This window comes from Vicia villosa, linkage group LG1, assembly GCF_029867415.1.
Source record: "Vicia villosa cultivar HV-30 ecotype Madison, WI linkage group LG1, Vvil1.0, whole genome shotgun sequence".
Taxonomy (NCBI): Eukaryota; Viridiplantae; Streptophyta; class Magnoliopsida; order Fabales; family Fabaceae; genus Vicia; species Vicia villosa.
The window spans coordinates 93,586,433-93,610,746 of NC_081180.1; the positions used below are offsets into that span (position 1 = coordinate 93,586,433).

The window sequence follows — 24,314 nt, forward strand, 5'->3', positions numbered from 1 at the left end:
TAACCTCAAGAAGTTCTATTCAGCAAAAATCACAACGAAACAATCATTTCGCAAGAGAATCAAGAATCTCGACAACAATATCACATAACCCATAACCGAAAAGTTGATGAAAAACGAGAAGAAACGAACCTGTGAAGAAATCGACGGGTTTTCGGGTACTTAGGGCTAACGAGTTTCCGTTGAATCTTGAGAGCGAGCTTGTAAGTTCGTTTGAGCCCCAAGAAATACGCAGTTCTGAGTGTTATCTCCCACAGCAACACTTTGGCTGAAGAAGAATCAAATGGCTCTCACAATTGTAACTAATAATAAAATGAAAATAAACAACCTTGAAAACAGTAGCTATACAACTCAAATCATTTCAACAATTATCAACTCAAATCATTTCTTTCAGGCATTTCATCAAACAAGTTGCAGGCAGAAGTTCAATCTTTGATACCAAATAAAATTTTCACTGAAAATTAAAATAAGTGACGCCTAAAACTCACCGGCGGTGGAGAAAACGAGTGACGGAGGAGAAGCCGACGGAGGGACGCCGACGGTGGTGGCCGATGGTGGTGGACGGAAGGGTTCGCGTGCAGTGGATGAAGAACAGTGGTGGACGGAAGGGTTCTAGAACAGAAAACGAAAGAGAGAAAGTGAGAAACAGTAACGCGTGTTTTTGGTTTTAATTTTTAGTAATAAAGGCTACTAAAGCGCTTCTGAAAAGCGCTCTCATAGCCTGGTCTATACCAGCGCTTTTGACTAAAAAGCGCTCTCATTAAACCCCCCTATAGCAGCGCTTTGAAAAGCGCTCTCATAGCCCCCCTTACCAAAGCGCTTTTGAAAAGCGCTCTCATACCCCCCCCCCCCTTACCAAAGCGCTTTTTAAAAGCGCTCTCATACACCCCCCCTACCAGAGCGCTTTTCAAAAGCGCTCTCATACCCCCCCCCTACCAGAGCGTTTTTTTCATCATTTTCCCTTTGTTTTTAATTTTGTTTTTAGCGAAACCTACGAGAGCGCTTTTATGTAAAAGCGCTTTAGTAGCTGCGCTTTAGTAGCTTAATTTTGGCGTAGTGTATAACCGGTTAGCACAGACTCTTAACCGGTTACAGATGATACAAACTAAAAATTAACTATCAAGTGTAACCGATTATCGCGTATGCATAACTGGTTACGCCAACTTCAAAAGTGTTTTTTTTCTCCTTCTAGAAGTGTTTTTCACCAAGTTGTAACCGGTTAAATCCTGTGTTAACCGGTTACAACACTTGAATTACTTAATTTTCTTTTAACATAATCCATTTGAAAATTTATATTTTATGGAGCATCTATTGTATGTAAATTGTAAAATATATAACTTTGAATTCATTGTACAAGAAATATTAGAAGCTAGCATAAACACCTCCTTGTTCAAAAGATGCAAAATTTTAAATGCAATGTTAGGTGTTCCAAGACGGTTGAGAAAAATTACTAGTTAAAAAAGATCTAACGATAAGAAGTTTCTGAAATTTCTAATTCAAAAAGATCTAACAAACAATCAAGGGAGGATACTTGAAGAAGTTTCTGAAAGTTGTTTCAAAGTAGTTACAAACCATGTGGCATTCATGCAAGGAGGGGGTTACTAGTCAGTTATAGTTTCTATTAGTTACAGTTTATACCAGGTTCTGTCATTAGTATCAGAAAGTTGGTCCTTTTCCCTCTATGAATGATCCAAACACACAAACAAATGGAAGCAAGATTGGAATTTTTTGAATGAGCATAAGAGGATTATAGAGCCACGTGTGATGAGCTAAATAAACATTGGCATATGATGTTTCTTATGTTGTTGGTGATTGGGTTTATCTCAAAATTCAACCATATAGACTCATCAAATCTTTGGCTAAGAGAATTAAAGAGAAGTCCATTCCTTGCTTTTATGGCCCTTATAAAAATACCAAGATTATTGAATAGGTTGCTTATCAACTGGACATTCCTTTGGAATCTAGAATTCATCGTATCTTCCATGTATCTTAGTTTAAAATAAAAAGCTATAAATCCAGTTGTTAATCCTCAACCATTACCACATACGCTTTTAGAAGAATTCTCTTTTTGTACTAGCTAGAGGGGAGAAGAATCTAAAATAAATAGAGAAAACACTTAGGTGGTTGTAGTGCATGATAATATCTTTTGGGAATACATATGAATGCATGTCACACAGTGAATGTATGTATCAATACATTTTCAAATTAAGATACATCAAAAGAACTAAGTGGAACTCTAAACAACACAAATTATTCATCTTCATCCATTAGTATCCAAAACACACACAAAAAATGTCTCTTGCAGCTCAAATATATTACTTTTTTTGTCCATACCTATAGAGCGATATTCCAAAACACTTCAATGTAGGTACAAACTCATTATTAGTAGCACAAACTAAATATATAGCAGTACTCTTAATTTCTTTATTCTTTAAAATTGATTAAACTACTATCTTTAGTATGGTGGGTATGCTGGAGCAACCACAGGTTCATCTGCCAACTCCACATACCCTATTGGCTGTGGAGCTGAAGCTACAAACTCCACTGAATGCACAGGTCCTGGTGCCACATAACCAGAGCTTTTCAATTCCGCCATTCCACGACGAGCATTTGATCCACCTTTCACCTCACACAACTTAGGAAGAAACACACCTTCACCAGCTGCTAGATTGAAGTAAAGATCAACAATATTTGGACAACTCTTGTAACACTGTGGAGAGCATAGCTTCTCTGTGAAACGAGATTCCAGAAGTGAGTCTGATGAAATTCCAAGTGATTTTCTGTCTAAATCACAAGCTTTTATACATTGGTCGCTTTCCATGTGATCTTTTAGTTTATCAGCTTCTATCTCTGATGTTCTGCATGTGTATGCTTCTTCTCCTGACCTTTTCACATGTTTCTCGAGGACACACCTTTTGCTGCTAGATGAAACAGCAAATGAACATGTTTCTGTGCTTAGATTCTCACATTCTATTCCTCCTGCATTAATCAACATTATCATATTAATTCATTGGTTTATCAAATAAATATACACATACACAGTTTATAGCAGTTTTGGAGACTTACCAAGAGTGGCTGGTAGGGTTAGAGATATTAGAAGGGAGACTATAACCAAACTTCTTGAGACAAATTTAGATGCCATGGCTTACTGCTAGTGACCAGAACAGGTTGGAACTTTCGTTAAGTTTGTGTTGGGAGGAATGTAGTTTATGAAGGTTGATGTGGTTAGTGCATTTATAGTGGTTTTTCTGTGGAAATTATGACACAAAAGAAAGAAAAAGTTGTAGATGTGGACTTTTCAAATATGCTTTCGATAAAAGCATAATTCAAATATGCTCTCCTATTTTCTGTTTCTTGTGAAAATTGTTTAATCCTGTTTTACTGTATTATAATTAATTATTTTTTTCATCATTTTAAAAGGTAATGGCTTTCTTTTGTTTGTTACTGGCAACACCTCTGATGCTAGTTGCCACTATCAGTGCCGGAATCTGCCTTCACCATCTAATTCTACTAGCAAAATTCAAATAAATTGCCTAACATATGGAAAATCTTTGATTCCGTAAGGCTAACCCATTGGAAACCTTAACCAGTTGATAGTTTTTATCAAGAAAAAAAAATACATAAACAAAAGAAACAAAAATGAAAAAAAATTATATTTCTATCTTTTAGTTTTATAAATGGCCTTATATATATATATATATATATATATATATATATATATATATATATATATATATATATATATATATATATATATATATATATATATATATATATATATATATATTCTCTTTTATTAATGTTTGAAAAATTGAATCAATCATCAAATCTACGGGGACGAATCACTGATTTATTGATCGAATTATTAGATTAGTGGTTGATCCTCATGATTAAATTGATTAATTCAGTTAAATAAATCGGTCTCTATAACAAAACTATATAATTATTAAACCAATCAAACTAGATAACTCGATCTCTAGAAAGATCACAACACCTAACAAATTTTAAAATTTTAAACTATCATAATTTTACAAATTTATTTTTAAATTCAAATTCTAAACTTAATCATCAAACCCAACAAAATAATACAAAATACAAATCAAAATAAATTTTAAGTCTAATTGAAACATAAATTAAATAATAAAATAAATGCACTTTGTAATAAATTTAATTTTAAGGAGGAAAAATTGTTCCAAAAAACTATGAACAAACTCTACTTATATTTTAATTTTATAGTTTATATGTCAATTTTATTCTTCGATTTTCCAGAATCGTCGTTCGTCGATTTTTTTACTAGTTTTGGTTGGTTTGGCCAGCTCTCACTAGTTTAATAGTTTATCTGACCCGACAATCAAATCAAACTGATGACCCTTCTGATACCCAATTTGACTGATCAGTCCAGTTCGATTTTTGAAACACTGTCATCACCTTTCAGATTTCTCTTTCACTTTAATATTTTTGCTAATGTCTCATATTTGATAAACAATTTTCATTATAAATATATTACTTTAAATAATCATAATTCATATTTTTAATATATTTAATTTATAATTTTTTTATATTTAACCCCACCAATTGTATTGTTTAGATCTGCCCTTAACCGTATAGTCCAAGTTTGAGAGACAATGCAGAAAAAGGACCATGATGCTTTTGTGAAGATATCAACAACTTGTTTGGTTGAGTGAATAGGCATGAGATGAATGATTTTGGCAATTTTTCATCTCACCCTTGTTATATGAGGCGCACTTTTAAAAATTCAAAAAAGTCTTTGGACGAATTCGGAGATACAATCTCCGAATGCACCAAATACCAAATTTTGGCAAAATTTAGTGTGGAAATTTAATGTGCTTTATGGAATACATAACTATGAATTGAGAATAAAGCAAGTCGGTCATCCCATCATATGCCGTCTTAAAACGGAGGAGAAGGAAATTGTTTCGAATGTGTCTTTAATCAGAGTGGCACTGAAAAACATACTTGCAAATTTGAAACGGAAACACCCAAAAAGTATTTCAAATATCAAGCAGGTATAAATCAGTGTTATTGAAACAACATGGCGATAAGGGTCCAAGATCCAAAATACATGGCGATAAAGACATTTCTTTTCTTGACATAGGGAGGTACCCATGTTTTTTAATACACACTTCAATAGTGTGTCCCAGTTTTGTTTTTTTGCAGTAGCTACACATATTTGTCCCTTTACCACGTTCATATTGTTATTATTGTTTATTGGCTAATTTTCATAGACAACTTGTTGAGAGAGATGTCTTGACATGATATGTGACTTCCTAGCGCGCATATTACACAGATTGTGTTACATGACTATTTCACCATTTAGTTATAAATTTGTTCTAGTTGAGTTCGTTTAGATGATTGAGAAGATGGTTTTTGGAAGAAATTTGTCAATCCAAAACAGTTTAGAAAAGATTTATTAAATCATAAAGATGGTTAAAAAAATAGTTGTTTACTAACATAAATCTTCACATCGCAAATTTGTGACATGCAAATCACGACACTAATTTTCTGTTTTTTCTGACCCTACTCTGTCATGCCTGCTATAACAGCAAAAGCACTTGATATATGTGCAGAAAGTTGCGACGTGATTTTCACATCACGAATTTGTGACGTGAGAATCATGTCACTAATGAGTTGTCACACACTCCCCTGCGGCGTATTCAGTCACGTCGCAAAAAACTGTTGTGACGTGATTTTCCAAATTGTGATGTGAAAATCACGTCACTAATAAGCTTCTTTTTTGTAGTGTGCTTTGAATAAAAGATTTCATTGCATATGATTTGAAGAAAGATTTGGTTTAGTTTTAGTTAATCCAAGATTTTGTAGAAATTTATATGCAAAGATATTGTGTAAAGATAAAATAAACAAACATTCAATGGACAAAATCAATTGGATTTGTTTTATTTAAAAAAATTGAATTTGCACTTAAGGAGGAGATCTCAAATCTTTATCAAGTAAAGACATCATTGGATTTTTTAAGGCTTAAATAGTTTTTTTGTCCATGTAAGTTAGCGTTTTTTTTATTTTTGTCTATGTATCTTTTTTTTTCTTGGATAAAGTCTTTAACTATTGAATTTCTTTTGGATTTAGTCCCTAAAATTAAAATTCGCAGGAAAATCTGCAGGTTTCTTGCGAATTTTACTTCGAATTTTCCTGCGAATTTTAACTTTAGGGACTAAAATCAAAAAGATTTTAACATTGTGAGATCATTATAAAAAAAAAAGATACATGAACGAAAATAAAAAACACGCTAACTTACAGAGATCAAATGAGTATTTGAGCCTTTTTTTAATGAATATTTAGAAGTGGTTGTATAAATATACATGAAAAGCATAATGTCTCAGACATCATGTCTCGGACTACTTGCTTGGCGTATAAGGCTTATTGAAAATTGGGGACAACTACTCTACCCATCATAAAAAGTTGGGTAGTGTACCTTCAACCAATCACATGATTTCATCTCATTTAACACATTTAATTATTTATTAAAATACTATAAATGTTTGTTGTTTTCAAAGCATTATATAAAGGAGATAACTTTACCCAACTTTTTGAGTTGGATAGATAAGAATTCACCTTGAAAATTATAGTGCTCTTTTGAATTTTGTATCTTTTTATGTTCGACCAAAGATATAAGTGTATTAGAATATGTTTCTATTTGGAAAAGATTTTCAAATTAAGATACATAAAAAATTATTGTTTAATAGATGAAAATGAAAACATGCAACAAAAGAAGTAAATGGAAGGAACTCTAAACAACACAAATTATTCATCTTCATCCATTATTAGTATCCAAAACACACACACAAAAAATGTCTCTTGCAGCTCAAATATATTACTTTTGTCCATACCTATAGAGCGATATTCCAAAACACTTCAATGTAGGTACAAACTTCATTATTAATAGCACAAACTAAATATATAGTAGTACTCTTAATTTCTTTATTCTTTTAAATTCACTAAACTACTATCTTTAGTATGGTGGTGGGTATGCTGGAGCAACCACAGGTTCATCTGCCAACTCCACATACCCTATTGGCTGTGGAGCTGAAGCTACAAACTCCACTGGATGCACAGGTCCTGGTGCCACATAACCAGAGCTTCTCAATTCCGCCATTCCACGACGAGCATTTGATCAACCTTTCACCTCACACAACTTAGGAAGAAACACTCCTTCACCAGCTGCAAGATTGAAGTAAAGATCAACAATATTTGGACAACTCTTGTAACACTGTGGAGAACATAGCTTCTCTGTGAAACGAGATTCCAGAAGTGAGTCTGAAGAAATTCCAAGTGATTTTCTGTCTAAATCACAAGCTTTTATACATTGGTCGCTTTCGATGTGATCTTTTAGTTTATCTGCTTCTATCTCTGATGTTCTGCATGTGTATGCTTCTTCTCCTGACCTTTTCACATGTTTCTCGAGGACACACCTTTTGCTGCTAGATGAAACAGCAAATGAACATGTTTCTGTGCTTAGATTCTCACATTCTATTCCTCCTGCATTAATCAACATTATCATATTAGTTCATTGGTTTATCAAATACACAATTTATAGCAGTTTTGGAGACTTACCAAGAGTGGCTGGTAGGGCTAGAGATATTAGAAGGGAGACTATAACAAAACTTGTTGAGATAAATTTAGAGGCCATGGCTTAAAGCTAGTGTGACCAAAACTGGTTGGAAGTTTGTTAAGATTTTGTTGGGAGGAATGTTGTTTATGTAGGTCTATGATTAGTGCATTTATAGTGGTTTTTCTGTGGAAATTATGACACAAAAGAAAGAAAAAAAGTTGTAGATGTGGACTTTTCAAATATGCTTTCCGTATAAAAAAAAAAACACAATTCAAGTATTTTTCATCTTTTTAAAATGGCCTTCTTTTGTTTGTTACTTACTACTGGTAATAATTTTTATCATAATAGTACTTTTTCTTAGTACCTTTTGATGTTTGACAAAATAGACATAAGAGAATTATATATATAAATAACATGGTGTTTGCAAAAGAAGGGCGTGAACCGCGGTGAGTATGGAATCTCAACTCTGAAGCAATGAAGTTTGAATCTGAATAGCAGCCAACTGATGCTAGTTGCCACTATCAGTGCCGGAATCTGCCTTCACCATCAAATTCTACTAGCAAAATTCAAATAAATTGCCTAACATATGGAAAATATTTGATTCCGGAAGGTTAACCCATTGGAAACCTTAACCGGTTGATAGTTTTTATCAAGAAAAAAAATACAAAAACAAAAGAAACAAAAATGAAAAAAAATATATATTTCTTTCTTTTATATATATATATATATATATATATATATATATATATATATATATATATATATATATATATATATATATATATATATATATATATATATATATATATATATATGCACTTAAATAATCTTGTTCTCCCTGTAAGTGAGTGAGTTTTGGCGATTAGTTTCTAAATTTTTTTTCCAGGTCTGAGTCCTTATATCTCAAGTTTGTGTTGCATTTAGTCCGTGACGTTAGTCTTATGTTAAAAAAGGGCTGAGTTGGCAAACGACGCTGAAGTGGAATATCATTTATTTTTCATCAGCATCAATGTCAGTAAGCATTGTAACATACTTATCTCTCTCATTGTTGAGCCAACATAACAAGTATTGCGAATGCTCAAGCTGAGTAATGTATTTCACTATACTAGTTGCCTAAAATAAGCTCCATCTATCGTGATCAATCTCTGCTACTTCCTCACAACCTCCTGTGTAGTATAATACATAGTCCCTTAAAAAAAACACCCCCGTAGTGAAATACCAAAGTGAAACTCATGACCTGCGATTTGAATAAGTGAAAGAACATAACTAACTGCATAGAAGATGAAAATGCTACACAGAGGATGAAAGATAAAAACAAAATACCACAAATGAGGTTATTAATCAGAACGGCCTCGTCGTCGTATCGTGGTTGTCTCCTCGCATTCCCCATTGTCGTTCTTCAATGGTGAAACACTTGTCCTCCCGAATTTGGAAAACCTAATTTGCAGGGAAAAAATGCCAAAATGCCCTAATTTAGTTTTAAATTAAGTCTGAATCCATTTCTGCACAATATTAAACAAAATAGAAAATAAATGACATTCCACATCAGCACTGTTTGCCAACTCAACCTTGTTTTAACAGAAGACTAACGTCAGGGACTAAATGCAACACAAACCTGTGATATATAAGGACTTAGACCCGGAAAAAAAGATTTAGGGACTAATCGCAAAAACTCGCTAACTTACAGGGACAAAAATAATATATATATATATATATATATATATATATATATATATATATATATATATATATATATACCATAAAAATTAACTAATAAACGATAATTCACAAATAAAAGGGCCTAATCATGTTTAACACCTTCTTCAAACTAAAACGTATACCGTATAGTCCAAGTTTGAGAAACATTGCAGAAAAAGGACCGTGATGCTAGGTCTTTGTGAAGATATCAACAATTTTTTTGGTTGAGTGAATAGGCATGAGATGAATGATTTTGTCAATTTTTCATCTCACCATTGTTATATGGGGCGCACCTATAAAAATTCGAAAAAGTCTTTGGAAGAATTCGGAGATACATCTCCGAATGCACTAAATATCAATTTTTGGCAAAATTTAGTGTGGAAATTTAATGTGCTTTATGGAATACATAACCATTAATTGAGAACAAAGCTAGTCAGTCATCCCATCATATGTCGTCTTTAATAGGAGGAGAAGGAAATTGTTTTGAATATATCTTTAATCAAAGTGGCGCTGAAAAACATACTTGCAGTTTGAAACGGAAACACCCAGAAAGTATAAATCAGTGTCATCGAAACAACATGGCGATAAGGACATTTCTTTTCTTGATATAGGGAGGTACCCATGTTTTTTTAATACACATTTCAATAGTGTGTCTCAGTTCTTTTGCAGTAGCTACACATATTTGTCCCTTTACCACGTTCATGTTGTTATTATTGTTTATTGGCTAATTTTCATAGACAACTTGTTGAGAAAGATGTCTTGACATGTTATGTGACTTTCTGGCGTGCATACTACACAGTTTGTGTTACATTACACAGTTTGTGCTACATGACTATTTCACCATTTAGTTAAAAATTTGTTCCAAGATTGAGAAGATGGTTTTTGAAAGAAATTTGTCAATTCAAAACAGTGTGGAAAAGATTTATTAAATCAAAAAGATGGTTAAAAGAATAGTTGTTTACTGACATAATTTTCACATTGCAAATTTGTGACATGAAAATCACATCATTAATTTTCTGTTTTTTCTGACCCTACTCTGCCATGCCTGCTATAACTGCAAAAGCACTTGATATATGTGGAGAAAGTTGCGACGTGATTTTCACGTCACAAATTTGTGACGTAAAAATCATGTCACTAATGAGTTGTCACATGCTCCCTTACGGCGTATTCAATCACGTCGCAAAAAAAAACTGTTGGGACGTGATTTTCCAAGTTGTGACGTGCAAATCACGTCACTAATGAGCTTCTTTTTTGTAGTGTGCTTTGAAGAAAAAACTTAATTGCATATGGTTTGAAAGATTTGGTTTAGTTTCATTTAATCCAAGATTTTGCATAAATTGGTATGCAAAGATATTGATTGAAGATAAAATGAAACAACATTCAATGAACAAAATCTATTGGATTTGTTTTATTTAAAAGATTTGAGTTTGCATTTAACGAGGAGATCTCAAATCTTTATTAAAGAAGATTTAAAGTGCATTTAAGTTTTGGAAGAGTTTCTTTTATGAATCCTTTACTTGAGAGGTTAAAATTTGTATTTTTATCAAGTAAAGATATTATTGAAATTTTTTTAATGAATATTTAAAAGTGGTTGTATAAATATACGTGGAAAGCAATATGTTAAACATAATGTCTCAGACATCATGTCTCTGACTACTTGCGTAAGGCTTATTGAAAGTTATATTGCTCTTTCGAGTTTTGTATCTTTTTATGTTCGACTAGAGATATAAAGTGTGTTATAATATGTTTGTATTTGGAAAAGATTTTCAAATTAAGATACATAAAAAATTATTGTTTAATAGATGAAAATGAAAACATGCAACAAAAGAAGTAAATGGAAGGAACTCTAAACAACACAAATTATTCATCTTCATCCATTATTAGTATCCAAAACACACACACAAAAAATGTCTCTTGCAGCTCAAATATATTACTTTTGTCCATACCTATAGAGCGATATTCCAAAACACTTCAATGTAGGTACAAACTTCATTATTAATAGCACAAACTAAATATATAGTAGTACTCTTAATTTCTTTATTCTTTTAAATTCACTAAACTACTATCTTTAGTATGGTGGTGGGTATGCTGGAGCAACCACAGGTTCATCTGCCAACTCCACATACCCTATTGGCTGTGGAGCTGAAGCTACAAACTCCACTGGATGCACAGGTCCTGGTGCCACATAACCAGAGCTTCTCAATTCCGCCATTCCACGACGAGCATTTGATCCACCTTTCACCTCACACAACTTAGGAAGAAACACTCCTTCACCAGCTGCAAGATTGAAGTAAAGATCAACAATATTTGGACAACTCTTGTAACACTGTGGAGAACATAGCTTCTCTGTGAAACGAGATTCCAGAAGTGAGTCTGATGAAATTCCAAGTGATTTTCTGTCTAAGTCACAAGCTTTTATACATTGGTCGCTTTCGATGTGATCTTTTAGTTTATCAGCTTCTATCTCTGATGTTCTGCATGTGTATGCTTCTTCACCTGACCTTTTCACGTGTTTCTCGAGGACACACCTTTTGCTGCTAGATGAAACCGCAAATGAACATGTTTCTGTGCTTAGATTCTCACATTCTATGCCTCCTGCATTAATCAACATTATCATATTAATTCATTGGTTTATCAAATAAATATACACATACACAGTTTATAGCAGTTTTGGAGACTTACCAAGAGTGGCTGGTAGGGTTAGAGATATTAGAAGGGAGACTATAACCAAACTTCTTGAGACAAATATAGAGGCCATGGCTTAAAGCTAGTGACCAAAACTGTTGGAAGCTTGTTAAGTTTGTGTTGGGAGGAATGTTGTTTATGTAGGTTTATGATAATTAGTGCATTTATAGTGGTTTTTCTGTGGAAATTATGACACAGAAGAAAGAAAAAGTAGTAGATGTGGACTTTTCAAATATGCTTTCGGTAAAAACACACAATTCAAATAGGCTCTCCTTACTGTATTATAACTAATTAGTTTTTTCATCTTTTTAAAGGGTAATAGCCTTCTATATGTTCCCATTTTAAGTCAATTAGAAAAGAAAAAAATAGTATATGCTGTAATGGAGAGAGTGATTTCTTTTGTTAATTATTGGTAATAGTTTTTATCGAAATATTACTTTTTCTTATTACCCTTTTTGATGTTTGACAAATATACATAAGAGAATTATATAACATGGTCTTTGCGAAAGATGGGCGTGAACTGCGGTGATGATGGAATCTCAACTCTGAAGTAGTTAAGTTTGAATCTGAATCGCAGTCAATGGATACCAGTTGCCACTATCAATGCCGGACTCTGTGCCTTCACCATCAAATTCTACAACGAAAATTCAAAAAACGCCTAACATTTGGAAAATCTTTGATTACGAACATTACAAGTTTTGAAATATATCCACTATAACAATTTAATTTTTTTTTTAGAGTCTTACTAAAGACTCTGGATTTTGGAGATGCATTTAAATAAATACCTTCAATGTTTTCTTGAATGAACCACAACCACCCCATATTATCCAAAAATATTTTCGGAAATGCATTTGTCTATCCATATTAGTGTTAATCTGGAGGCGCATCTCCATAACAACCCTAATTACAAAACTCAAATAAATTTAGGAATATGCATATATGAAATAAACTATGTTAGCTCAAACCACAAATCAGTAACATATGAATGCAGAAAGTTGAAGAAAAGCATAAATTAATATCAAAATACGTCACATTACATAGATAAAATTGTAAGATAAATTTACTATTTTTAAGCCGGACATTGAAACATCTTCAAAAAAAATTTGGTCGATCTCACAATCTTCACATCCAGTTCGATCGGAATCAAACCTTATGTTTCGTAACGGTGAAATGTATTCTAAATAAACCTTAAATCTCATCCATCTTCAGCTTAAAATTGTTGAACTAAATCTTTCCTTTGTTGTCAATCAAGGGTGAGCGGTACTTGAGCTTCACAACTCTTTGATTGTTTGAGTATTGTAGGAGACTTTCCAATATGAATTTCAGATCTACAAGAGAGAGGTACTCTGTGACCTTAAATTCAAGTGAGGGCCCTGTGTCATTGAAGTAGACAAATGTGACATGCCAATATATGTTCATTCTGACGTGGTGTGTTTTTATATAAGTTTTCGACCTTAGAAACTCTATCTTGTCTGAGAGGATATTGTGGATATGCGTATCCACAATCACCCTATTTTTTTCAACATAAGGGTTTTTAGGAAGATGGATCTCTGAAATACCCATTGTTTGATATTTTTGCAGTTAAAATGGGGCTAATCCGGAAGTGCATCTCCGGAAATGCCCCCAAGTGTTATATAGAACCTGTTTAATGCAGGGAGAAACTTGGTAATAATTTGAAACAAAATTTTTTCTTAAAATTGACTCCCATCGTTATACAATTAATGTTGAATATACATTACATATGTATCAAGGTTGTGTCAATAATGCATACAAAAAATGAATCATCATCTAAATACATATATAGTTGGATAAAAACTAAAAAGTATCAAAACATGTTTCATCACCTAAATATATTTTTATGGGTGGTGTTGTCTTTGAATTTTTCTTATTTGATTGTCTTTCAATCTCGCTCAACTTGTTGAACTCTTCCAGCCTTTTCATAAAGTCATCAGACCAAGTTTCAACCTCTTTTGTGAAATGTGGCGTCCCCTCCTATGATGCCTTTGGTATAGGACACCCCAATTTCAAATGAACTTGAACAAAATGTGTGTGTTTATGAAAGTCATTTAATACACATAATGCGTTTGAATGGATTTTGAGGTGGCCTACTCCGAAGTGGAAAAAATATTTCTAAGAAACCATATCTTATCAGATCAATACATATTATATCATAAGCACTTGCTATAAGATGTCTCATTTTAGGGAAACATGCCCATTTTTCATATATTGTCGGACCACACAAGAAACAAGAGCATTGAGAATTACATCTAAATTTCCTTTTTTTCCCCGTATAGTGATAAGTGTGATTCCCTATGCATCGTCAACTCTTGTATAAGCTGATGGATGACAAATTGGTGGTTCCTTTCTCCTTTACGGAGCAAACTCAAAACAGCTCAAAAACCACAGTTGTCGATATCTATATCATCTACAATTCGCTCGATGTATTTGTGAATAAAAAGTGACATCTCTTCAACATGGATGATTTTTGGTATCAGTAATTGGGGAATATGGTTTGCTAATGCGAGCACCCTTGAATTTTTTTTATTTTTTTAGGAGTTGGAGAACCCGAAAAATGTGAATAAACATGTTCAAATTAAGAAGAAGACCACTTTGTAGAATAGTTACTCTTGGCATGTTTGACCTTTTTAGGGGAACCCTTTGTTTGAACCAGATCCGGGGGTGGTTATGTAACACCCTTCTAAATCCCGCGGCAATTTAAATAAATAATCAGAGTAAAAACATACACACAAGGGTGCCACAATTATTTAGAACAGATAATTCAACTAAGGTCAAAGTCATGCTTCATTAGGAAACAGGTCACCAAGACATAATCATGTTTATCACAGCGGAATAAGAAACATCATCAAATACAACCAAAAGGAAATATAATTCAACACCATATAAAGTAGAGTAATCTCGTAAAAACTCTAAAACAATCGTTCCCCAGTGTAGCGGCCGGCCAAAAATATTCGAGCGTTTTCACATTCGAAATACAGAGTCGCCACCAAATTTTATTTATCCCAAAAGGGAAGGGAAAATAATGATAAAACCCACAAAGAAGGAAAAAGGGGTAAAATAAATATGATAACCAGATTAGGGTTCGGGAGTCGGTTAGGCAAGGGGAAGGTATTAGCACCCCTTACCTCCATCGTACTCGATGGGACCCATTTAGTTATTCTTGTGATTGATTGTTAGCTTATTATCTACTTGCGTTCTAATTATTATATGGACAAAAAAAAACGGGATTTAGGTTTTTTATTATTGTGCTCGCCGAGACATTTGAGTCTTGTGCCTACGTATTCCCTCGTGCAATGGGAAAGTCAGAGCATTCGTAGTTCGTGGTAAAACTACGAATTTTTGTTGTTTGATTTTAATGAACGACGTGTGAATCGCTCTTTTATGAAAAAAAAGTGTTGCGAACTAAGTTAAAAGGTTTCTTTACGGAATCAAAGCATTCAAACAAAAGCTTAACGGCCATCGTCTAAATGCTTTAGAGCAACTTGTACAAGTACGTACAACCCCCTCTTGATTCATCCATTATAAACCGAAATCGATTTGATAAAAAAAACGTTTTGTAGAGAAAGGTGAGACAAATTGAATTTTAAGGGTCTTTAATGGAATCAAAGCATTCAAACAAAAGCTTAACGGCCATCGTCTAAATGCTTTAGAGCAACTTGTACAAGTACGTACAACCCCCTCTTTTCAACCATTAAGAACAAAACTCAATTCGATTATTAAAACATTTTTTTTGAAGTTTTTGATTGTGAAAGGTACTTGGTGTTGACCAAGGTTTATTGAAAATTGTTGAAAGTGGACTCGACGTTGAATCGAGTGTTTTATTGAATGAATATGAAAATGAATTTATAAGTTGAATTAATTAAAAATTAACTAACATCATTAACTTATTAACATTATAATCAAAGTTTAATAAGAAAAAAAAAACTAACTAATAGAAAAAAGAAAAAAAAAAACAAATGAAAATAACTAATTAAGTGATATATTTTTTTTTGTAGGAAAGAGTTTAATGGGCCAAAGGGGTGTACTGAATGTAGATATGGCCCAGTAAAAGAACACAAATATTTTTTATATAAGAAAAGAAACCGGGTTGGGCCGGGTCAAACCGGACCCGAAACCACCCTCAACTGGTCAGCTGGGTTTTGAACCCTAAATCCCACCTTGCCTCTTTCACGAATGCAACACGAACCTGTTCACACAATCCTCTCACGATTTTCACAACATCTCCGCATCTCACTCGGTTTCTTCGCTTCTACTCCCTCTCGCAATCGATTTCATCCCTCACTGCTCTCGCGGCTCTCTCACGCATCTACCCTATCTCTCTCGCTATCAATCTCTACTTCTCTCAGCCTCGCAACGTTTCGGTGAACAAACAACAGAATCGAAACTCTCTTCCTCACTCGCGATTCTCTCAACAATGCTCAATCTCTCAAACATCAAACACATAAATACAGCAACAATCATTCAAGAACCATAAGCCCTAATCCCAATCAGTCCCTCAATAACCCCAAATTTCATTAGATGATTCGATTACAAGTTAAATATATGAACTCAGAAGACTGAAAAGCGTAAAACAAGATAATCAAAATGAAGGGGAAAATAAACCAGGTATGATTCCAAATCTCCGCTCTTCTCTGATATTCGTTTGCCTTTGCTCCGTCTTCTACTCCGTGAATCTTCTTCTGCGAATTCGCTTCTGTGCGTGTGGTTGAGGTTGATTTGTGAGGTTAAAGGGGTAGTGAAGGTTGAGTGTGTTTCGGTTTTGAGTAGAAGGTTTATATGGTTGTTATGAGGTAAGAGGGTTGTGAAGTCGAGTGAAGTTATGTTGTTGTATTTTCTGCAGGTTTATGAGATGTTTATGAGACTTTGAGGCTTTGAGGCTATGATTATGGAAATTACTGAGGGAATGCAGAGTTGTGGTTTCTGAGGTTATTGTATTATGCGCTAGTGTTAAATGTGCAGAGGTGAGTATTGAGGATGTTGGAGGTGAGGTTTTTGTGAAGGTGTTTGTGGCTGCCTCTAGGGTTTTTCGGCCTCCGCTCTAGGGTCTTTTTCTCCTCCCCTTGTTGTTGTTGCTTTTGTTCTAATTTATAGAGGGATGGTAAGGGTTTTTGGGGGGAAAATTGGGGTGAGGATTTGAACTATTGTGGTTAACTGTGTTTGTGTTTTATGATTGCAGGTTTGTCTTGGCTATTTAGGTGAAAGACTTGGCTTTTGTTGCAGGTTTTTGGACAGAAGTTTTGTTTGTTTTTGGACTTATGCAGGCTGGTAAAGTGGAGCAGCAACAAGGTTTTGAACTGGTGCAGAGTAGTGGACAGCAAGGTTGTCCGGCGTGGGAAGTTTTGGTGAAGAGCCAAACAACATTTTTTTGTTCTTTTGTGTATGTAATGGGCCTAGTGTATTTTTTATGAATGGGCCTCATAAAAGAATGCTGTAAAAAAAAGAAATTTACTAATGTTCTATATAAAAATAGTATTAAACTTAGTTAATATGATTTTTTTTTAATTCTAAACTTAAATTGAAAATAATAATTTAATCTAAAAATAGAATCTTAAAGAGAAAAAAGCAAGTTAGTTTATTAAAAAAAGAAATAGAATATGTCATGATAAAATTGAATTCAAGATGCAAAAATTGAACTCAATACGCGAAAATAAAATAAATTGTTAATCAAAATGATGACAAATTAATTGTGAATTCCATAATACCACCATAACCAAAAACGCAACGCGCGAAGTCAAAACTTAATATGGATGCAGATGAATTGATCGATGCTAATATGAATGAATCAGATAAAAAAGACTTAGGTCAAAATTTAGGGTGCGACAGATGCCCCTATTTAATTATCTTTAGCCTGATAGCTCGAACGACTTAGATCTTCGGGATATCGAAGGCGAAAGGTAATTAAATACTAAGCGACCTAAATTTTGACCCTTGATGCGATGAAATGTCATGAATGCATGAATGCATGAATGTATGAATTCTTGCGGGGGATATGGAAATGGCGAGTAAATCTCTATGGGGATTTATAAAATGATTGTGTGAAGGAGTTCTAGTGGGAAGATTTGCTGGGGGAAAGCAATGGTGCCAACAAATCGTTTTCAACCAGAGGATTGAGTTTGGTTAACGAAGGGTTGATACTCAATCAGTGGATCGAGCTTAAACAAAAGAGAAAGTTGACATCAATCGGTGAATCGATAAAATATCAACTAGTGAGTTGATTCCAAAAAAGAAATTATCATCATCCAGTGGACGGTTGCAAATTAGACACGTCATCCTCAACCAGTGGATTGAGTTCGAAGGTAAGTCAACTATTGAATTGATTTCAAAAGATAAGATAGAACTAACATCAACCAGTGGATTGATGAAAGGTGACACAATGTCCTCAACCAGTGGATTGAGTTCGAATAATTAAGAAAGAAGAAACGCATCAACCAGTGGATTGATGGAAGTAAACAAGGTGTCATCAACTATTGAGTTGACTTTAAAACAAGACATGACTAACATTAACCAGTGGATTAATGAAGGTGAAACAAATTTGTTGTCAACTAGTGAGTTGACTCTATCAACCAGCGGATTGACAAAGAAAAACTACTCTCAACCAGTGGGTTGCTTTGATCTAAGCGGAAAGTAAATGATTAACTGTAACCAGCGGGTTAAAAAGATGAACGGTAAATTTCAACCAGTGGGTTGGCAAGGCAAATGATGTTCAATCAGTGGATTGGAACGAAAAAAGATTAATTTCAACCAGTGGGTCGACAAAACAAGTGATATTCAATCAGTGGATTGACATAAAAAAGACAAACTTCAACCAGTGGGTTGACAAAAGGAGTGATATTCAATTAGTGGATTGACACGGAAAAAGATAAACTTCAACCAGTGGGTTGACAAAATGAGCGATAGTCAATCAGTGGATTGACACAAAAAAGACAAACTTCAACCAGTGGGTTGACAAAAGAAGTGATATTCAATCAGTGGATTGACACGGAAAAAGATAAACTTCAACCAGTGGGTTGAAAAAACAAGTGATGGTCAATCAGTGGATTGACACGGAAAAAGATAAACTTCAACCAGTGGGTTGACAAAAATGAGTGATAATCAATCAGTGGATTGACATGAAAAGGATAAACTCCAACCAGTGGGTTGGCAAGACAAATGATGTTCAATCAGTGGATTGGAACGAAAAAAGATTAATTTCAACCAGTGGGTCGACAAAACAAGTGATATTCAATCAGTGGATTGACATAAAAAAGACAAACTTCAACCAGTGGGTTGACAAAAAGAGTGATATTCAATCAGTGGATTGACACGGAAAAAGATAAACTTCAACCAGTGGGTTGACAAAATGAGCGATAGTCAATCAGTGGATTGATACAAAAAAGACAAACTTCAACCAGTGGGTTGACAAAAGGAGTGATATTCAATCAGTGGATTGACACGGAAAAAGATAAACTTCAACCAGTGGGTTGAAAAAACAAGTGATGGTCAATCAGTGGATTGACACGGAAAAAGATAAACTTCAACCAGTGGGTTGACAAAATGAGTGATAATCAATCAGTGGATTGACATGAAAAGGATAAACTCCAACCAGTGGGTTGAAAAAAAAAGTGATATTCAATCAGTGGATTGACATGGGAAAAGATAAACTTCAACCAGTGGGTTGACAAAAACGAACAAAACGATTCTCAACCACTAGGCTGATTCAAAAGACCAGAAGGTAAATGATTAATTTCAACCAGTGGGTTGGAAAAGGTTAACAAGCATGTTCTCAACCAGTGGGTTGACAAGAAAATAATGATTGCAGTGACATCGTTGAGGATTATGAATCCATGCATGCTTTTTGCTTATGTATGAGACATCTTTGTTTTTTTCTTTTGTGAAAATTGATGCACGTGTAATGATGTATGATGATTGATCAATCCAAGTAACGAACTTACTGGATGTGTGCCAATGGGAAATGAATTTTTCGGGTATCCATGGTGGACTAGGCTTGGTTTTCAATGGAAAAGGCCGAGCAGGATTGAATTTTTTATTTGTAAATGTTGTGGGATGATGCCCCATGAATGATATGCATGATTTATGAGTGCATGCAATGAATGAAATTTATGGTTGGAATATTTTGACATGTGCCCCAGTGGAGGGTCATGATTTTTTTGTGAGGTTGAAAAAGGTCCCTTGGTAGAAGGTTTGTGCAAGCATAACTCCCGACACTTATTCTGAGTTTGAGGACTGCTTGATATGGCATAGTCTGCTTGGACTGCTTGAAGGAAAGGTCTTGGCATTGACTTGCCCCAGAATGCTGAGTATAATGTGAAATTTGCTTCAACAATGTTTTGGATTCAAACTGATGATCTTGAGATGACATGCCCCAGTACTTGGGAACTTTGAAATGAAAATGCCCCTGAATGAAGGACTTCTGAAGTGATGTGACCTTGATAGTTCCACATTAGGCTCTTCGAATGAGTTCCATTGTTGGAACTTCCTTGATGGAAAATGTTGATTTGCAAATGAAACTATTTTACTCAAAATGGTAATTTTAATGCGACGTGCATGCGAGTTTTGAAAACAATCATTTATTGAAATGAAACCGTGGTACGATGAATAAATCTCAATGAGGATGTAATGGAAGTTTGAAATTCAAGGTGTGAAAGATGATATGATAGTGTGGTATCAAAACAAAATGATTAGCAAATATTTAGGAGTCAGGTTAACACAACCTTGCTTTAGTATGCTTTCAAAAGAAACCTTGCTTCAATTAGGACTTTTGAAGGTTGTAACGTGGTCAGGTTCACGGTTTAAGAAACAAAGGATATAGGCTCAAATTTTGATTTTAACCCACCCATTCTTCGTAATGTACTCCAGTCCTAAGTTCAGTTAACTGTCGACTTTCAAGAGTATTTGCATATGATAAATGAGAACCAATGGATTCTAAGGTGGCAGTCACCTATTCTTCTTTGGAAATCACACAAGTTTGTTCGTTTTTTCCTTTTGACTATGATCTTTTGATCTCTTTTTTATTTTGAATTTTGTATCCATATCCCTATTTTTTTTTTGCCTAAGTCTCCTTTTTAGGTTTTGACTTAGCGGGCTTTTCTTTGATTTTTTTATTTATTTTTTTGAACAACTTACGTGACACTAGTTCAATAATATGAGAGGAATATGACTGCCCCACTGATGGTTCAAGAAAGACAACAGTTATAAGTTTTGAATATTCACTACTTCTTCGACATTGTGTACGAAGAGAGGATACAGTTGAATCTCGAGTCGGGAAGGGTTCCCATAGAATGATTTTCTTGGAAATCTTATGAATTAATCACTTTAACTGAACAACTACCCTGCCCCAGGTTTTGTTTAAGGGTTTTAATTTCGTGCGAAAATAAAACACCTACTTCTAAGGCTCAAAAGGGGTTAACGAGGGATTATCATCCTTATATCTCCAGTGTTTGGGGATTTGAAAGAATGCCTGTACATCATCAACAAAGTTTTATTTGAAAGCACACTGATGCAAATTGGGTATTTCGTTTATCGTCATCCTCCCTCCAATACTTGCTTAAACAAAAGTATAATAAATAAAAGGAAATGGGAGAAACATAAACATATTTTTTCATATTTTTTAGAAAAGAAAATAAAATAAAAGAAAGGAAGAGTGAATACGAATGGACTGATTCAAAACTTGCATGCTCATTTCATTTATATTACCATTAAAATTAACAATGTTCAGAAGCAAGTAAACACTTAACAAACAAGTGAAAAAGCGTAAATGCAAAATGAAAAAAAGTGGCTCAATGATCTGCTTTGATCCATTGGCTTTAGGAATGTCCTTGGTGTCTAAGCACTGATCAGGGCATATGACCAATATCTTTGAAAGAGAGTATCTTTTTGTCAACCAGATCTTGAACTTTTTCCTTCAGGACATTGCAATCTTCAATGGAGTGACCTACTATCCCACTGTGAAAATCACACTTGACGTTTGGATTGTATTCCTTAGGAAATGGAAACTTTGCAGGTCGGGTTGGTCTGGGAGCTATTGCTTTCTTCTCAATTAGATATGGCCATAGCTGAGCGTAGGTCATTGGAATTGGGTCAATGCGACGATCCTCCTTCTGCTGGTTCCTTTGAGGTATATTCTGATTCCGTTGACGATTCTGATTCTGAGCTGCATTCTGAGGAGCATCCTTTGAAGAATTATGAGGAGAAGCTGCCCACGTCTGTTGGTATGGTTGCTTGAATTGTGCGGCTACAACATATGGATATTGATCGTATGGTATGAATGGTGCTTGCTGATAAGCTAAGGGTTGGTAGGAATGGGAGTTCTGAGACTCTCCACCATCAATTGGAAAAGCAATAGTTTCATCTTCCCACTTCTTCTGAAAGTTGTTCCCATATTTCTTGGTACCAATCGACGATTCAGATTCCATAGTCAACCGTCCTTCTCGTACACCTTCTTCTAGTCGCATTCCCATATTCACCATTTCAGTGAAGTCGGTCGGAGCGCTGGCAACCATCCTCTCATAGTAAAATGAGCTTAGAGTCTTTAGAAATATTTTGGTCATCTCTCTTTCTTCCATAGGAGGAGAGATTTGGGCAGCAACCTCGCGCCATCTTTGTGCATACTCTTTGAAAGACTCTTTCTCCTTCTGTGCCATGGCTCGGAGTTGGTCTCTATCAGGAGCCATGTCAACATTATACTTGTATTGTCGAATGAACGCTTCCACAAGGTCATCAAAAGAACTGATATGAGTACTATCCAATCCCATGTACCATTTCAAAGCAGCACCAGTTAGACTATCTTGAAAATAGTGGATCAATAACTTATCATCATCAGTATGAGTGGCCATCTTTCTGCAGTACATGGTCAAATGGCTCTGAGGACACGAATTCCCTTTATATTTTTCAAAATCAGGCACTTTAAACTTGGCAGGTATTTTCACATTTGGCACAAGACACATATCATGAGCATTCTTTCCAAATGAATTCTTCCCTTTGAGGGCTTTAATCTCCTTTCGTATCTCTTGGAATTGGTCTTGGAAATCATCATAAGCTCCATTTATTTCATTAGGCTCAACTTGGTAAATGAGCTCCTCAGCTTGTGGCACGGTATGTACCAGGGGTGAAGTCACGGTCATTATAGGAGTAGTTTGAGCAGCTCCAGTAACAGGATGGTATCCCTCTGGCACAAAGTTGTAAGACATGCCCCCAGAGTAGCCATTAGGCATCTGATAGTGAGAGGGACCAGTGGTAGGAGCCACAAAAACACTAGTAGTAGAAACTTCGCAAATCGCCGTAGTCTGAACTTCAGTTTGCATTTGAGTGGCACGAGGAGATGGGGGAGATGATGGTTGATTTCGAGAAGCCACTAAGCTTTCCACCAAAGCAGTCAATCTTTCCACACCGACACGGAGAGTAGTTACTTCATCACGAAATTCATGATTCTCTTGTTCAAGGTCTTCCATCTTTTCTGTCGAGTAACACTTTGCGTCTGATAAGGATGTTTGGAAATTAGCTTGTCTTATTAATGTTGGGTAAAGAAATGTATGAGTAATGGATTTTGGAGATGGAAATGCATGTTATGAATGCAAATGCATAAAAAAAAATTTATTATATTTTTTCTTATGCAAAAATGAATGCCATGTCATGTATGATTCACAAGTAGTAGATTTCAAAATCATATGGATACAGAAAGATTCGAATTACTCGGCATACAGTCTAAGGTTTTTATGTTGGAAAGGTTCTAGACACGGTTCTCAGAGTTACAAACTCCTTTTGAAAACTCAGTCATCTAGTAAATAACTTACCATCCAACTGTGTTTTCAAATGAAGCCTATTCTGAGTGTGGTTTTCGCACTTACCCACAATAATAGTTACGTTACGCAAGTTGGGCGCGAAACCACCATTTCCTAAAAGTCATGGTTTTAGGGTTCTTCTAAAGGTCCCCAGAGTCGGCGGTCCGAATTGGAAACATCATAGCCCAAGTAAATAACTTACTTAGTCACAAACATCTCCTCAAAGGACCTACTCCAGGCGGGGTTTTAGTACCTCCCACTTTACACTACGTCAAGCGAGTTTAATACTAGACCACCATCTTATCTTACGTGTCACTCGAGCTCGGGTGTAGAGCTTTTCCTTACAAGAGACGAATAATCAAAAGTTCCAACCACGACGATGAGTAATCAAACAACGATAAAATAAATCCAATAAATAAGCAAGTAAATAAAGCTAACAATAATACAAGAAAAACTAAACTAGGGTTGACTCTCTTAGGTAGTCCCCAGCAGAGTCGCCAGCTGTAGCGGCCGGCCAAAAATATTCGAGCGTTTTCACATTCGAAATACAG

General features: G+C 34.8%; 3 protein-coding genes and 1 pseudogene across 3 annotated transcripts; all 4 read right to left on the reverse strand.

Annotated features, from left to right (window-relative positions):
- Positions 1-2,232: 2,232 nt before the first annotated feature.
- Positions 2,233-3,193, reverse strand: LOC131612544 (uncharacterized). The gene is made up of 2 exons (XM_058884320.1): positions 3,064-3,193; positions 2,233-2,976 (listed from the first exon to the last, which is right to left on the reverse strand). The coding sequence occupies exons 1-2, from the start codon at positions 3,137-3,139 to the stop codon at positions 2,453-2,455; spliced, it is 600 nt and encodes a 199-aa protein (XP_058740303.1). The 5' UTR covers positions 3,140-3,193; the 3' UTR covers positions 2,233-2,452.
- Positions 3,194-6,764: 3,571 nt separating this feature from the next.
- On the reverse strand, positions 6,765-7,735 carry LOC131612564 (uncharacterized; annotated as a pseudogene).
- Positions 7,736-11,130: 3,395 nt separating this feature from the next.
- Positions 11,131-12,122, reverse strand: LOC131612555 (uncharacterized). The gene is made up of 2 exons (XM_058884328.1): positions 11,966-12,122; positions 11,131-11,878 (listed from the first exon to the last, which is right to left on the reverse strand). The coding sequence occupies exons 1-2, from the start codon at positions 12,039-12,041 to the stop codon at positions 11,352-11,354; spliced, it is 603 nt and encodes a 200-aa protein (XP_058740311.1). The 5' UTR covers positions 12,042-12,122; the 3' UTR covers positions 11,131-11,351.
- A 9,697-nt stretch (positions 12,123-21,819) lies between these two features.
- Positions 21,820-23,433, reverse strand: LOC131649426 (uncharacterized). Its single transcript, XM_058919193.1, has one exon. It carries the CDS (start codon positions 23,431-23,433, stop codon positions 21,820-21,822), a length of 1,614 nt encoding a protein of 537 aa, XP_058775176.1.
- Between the last annotated feature and the right edge of the window lie 881 nt (positions 23,434-24,314).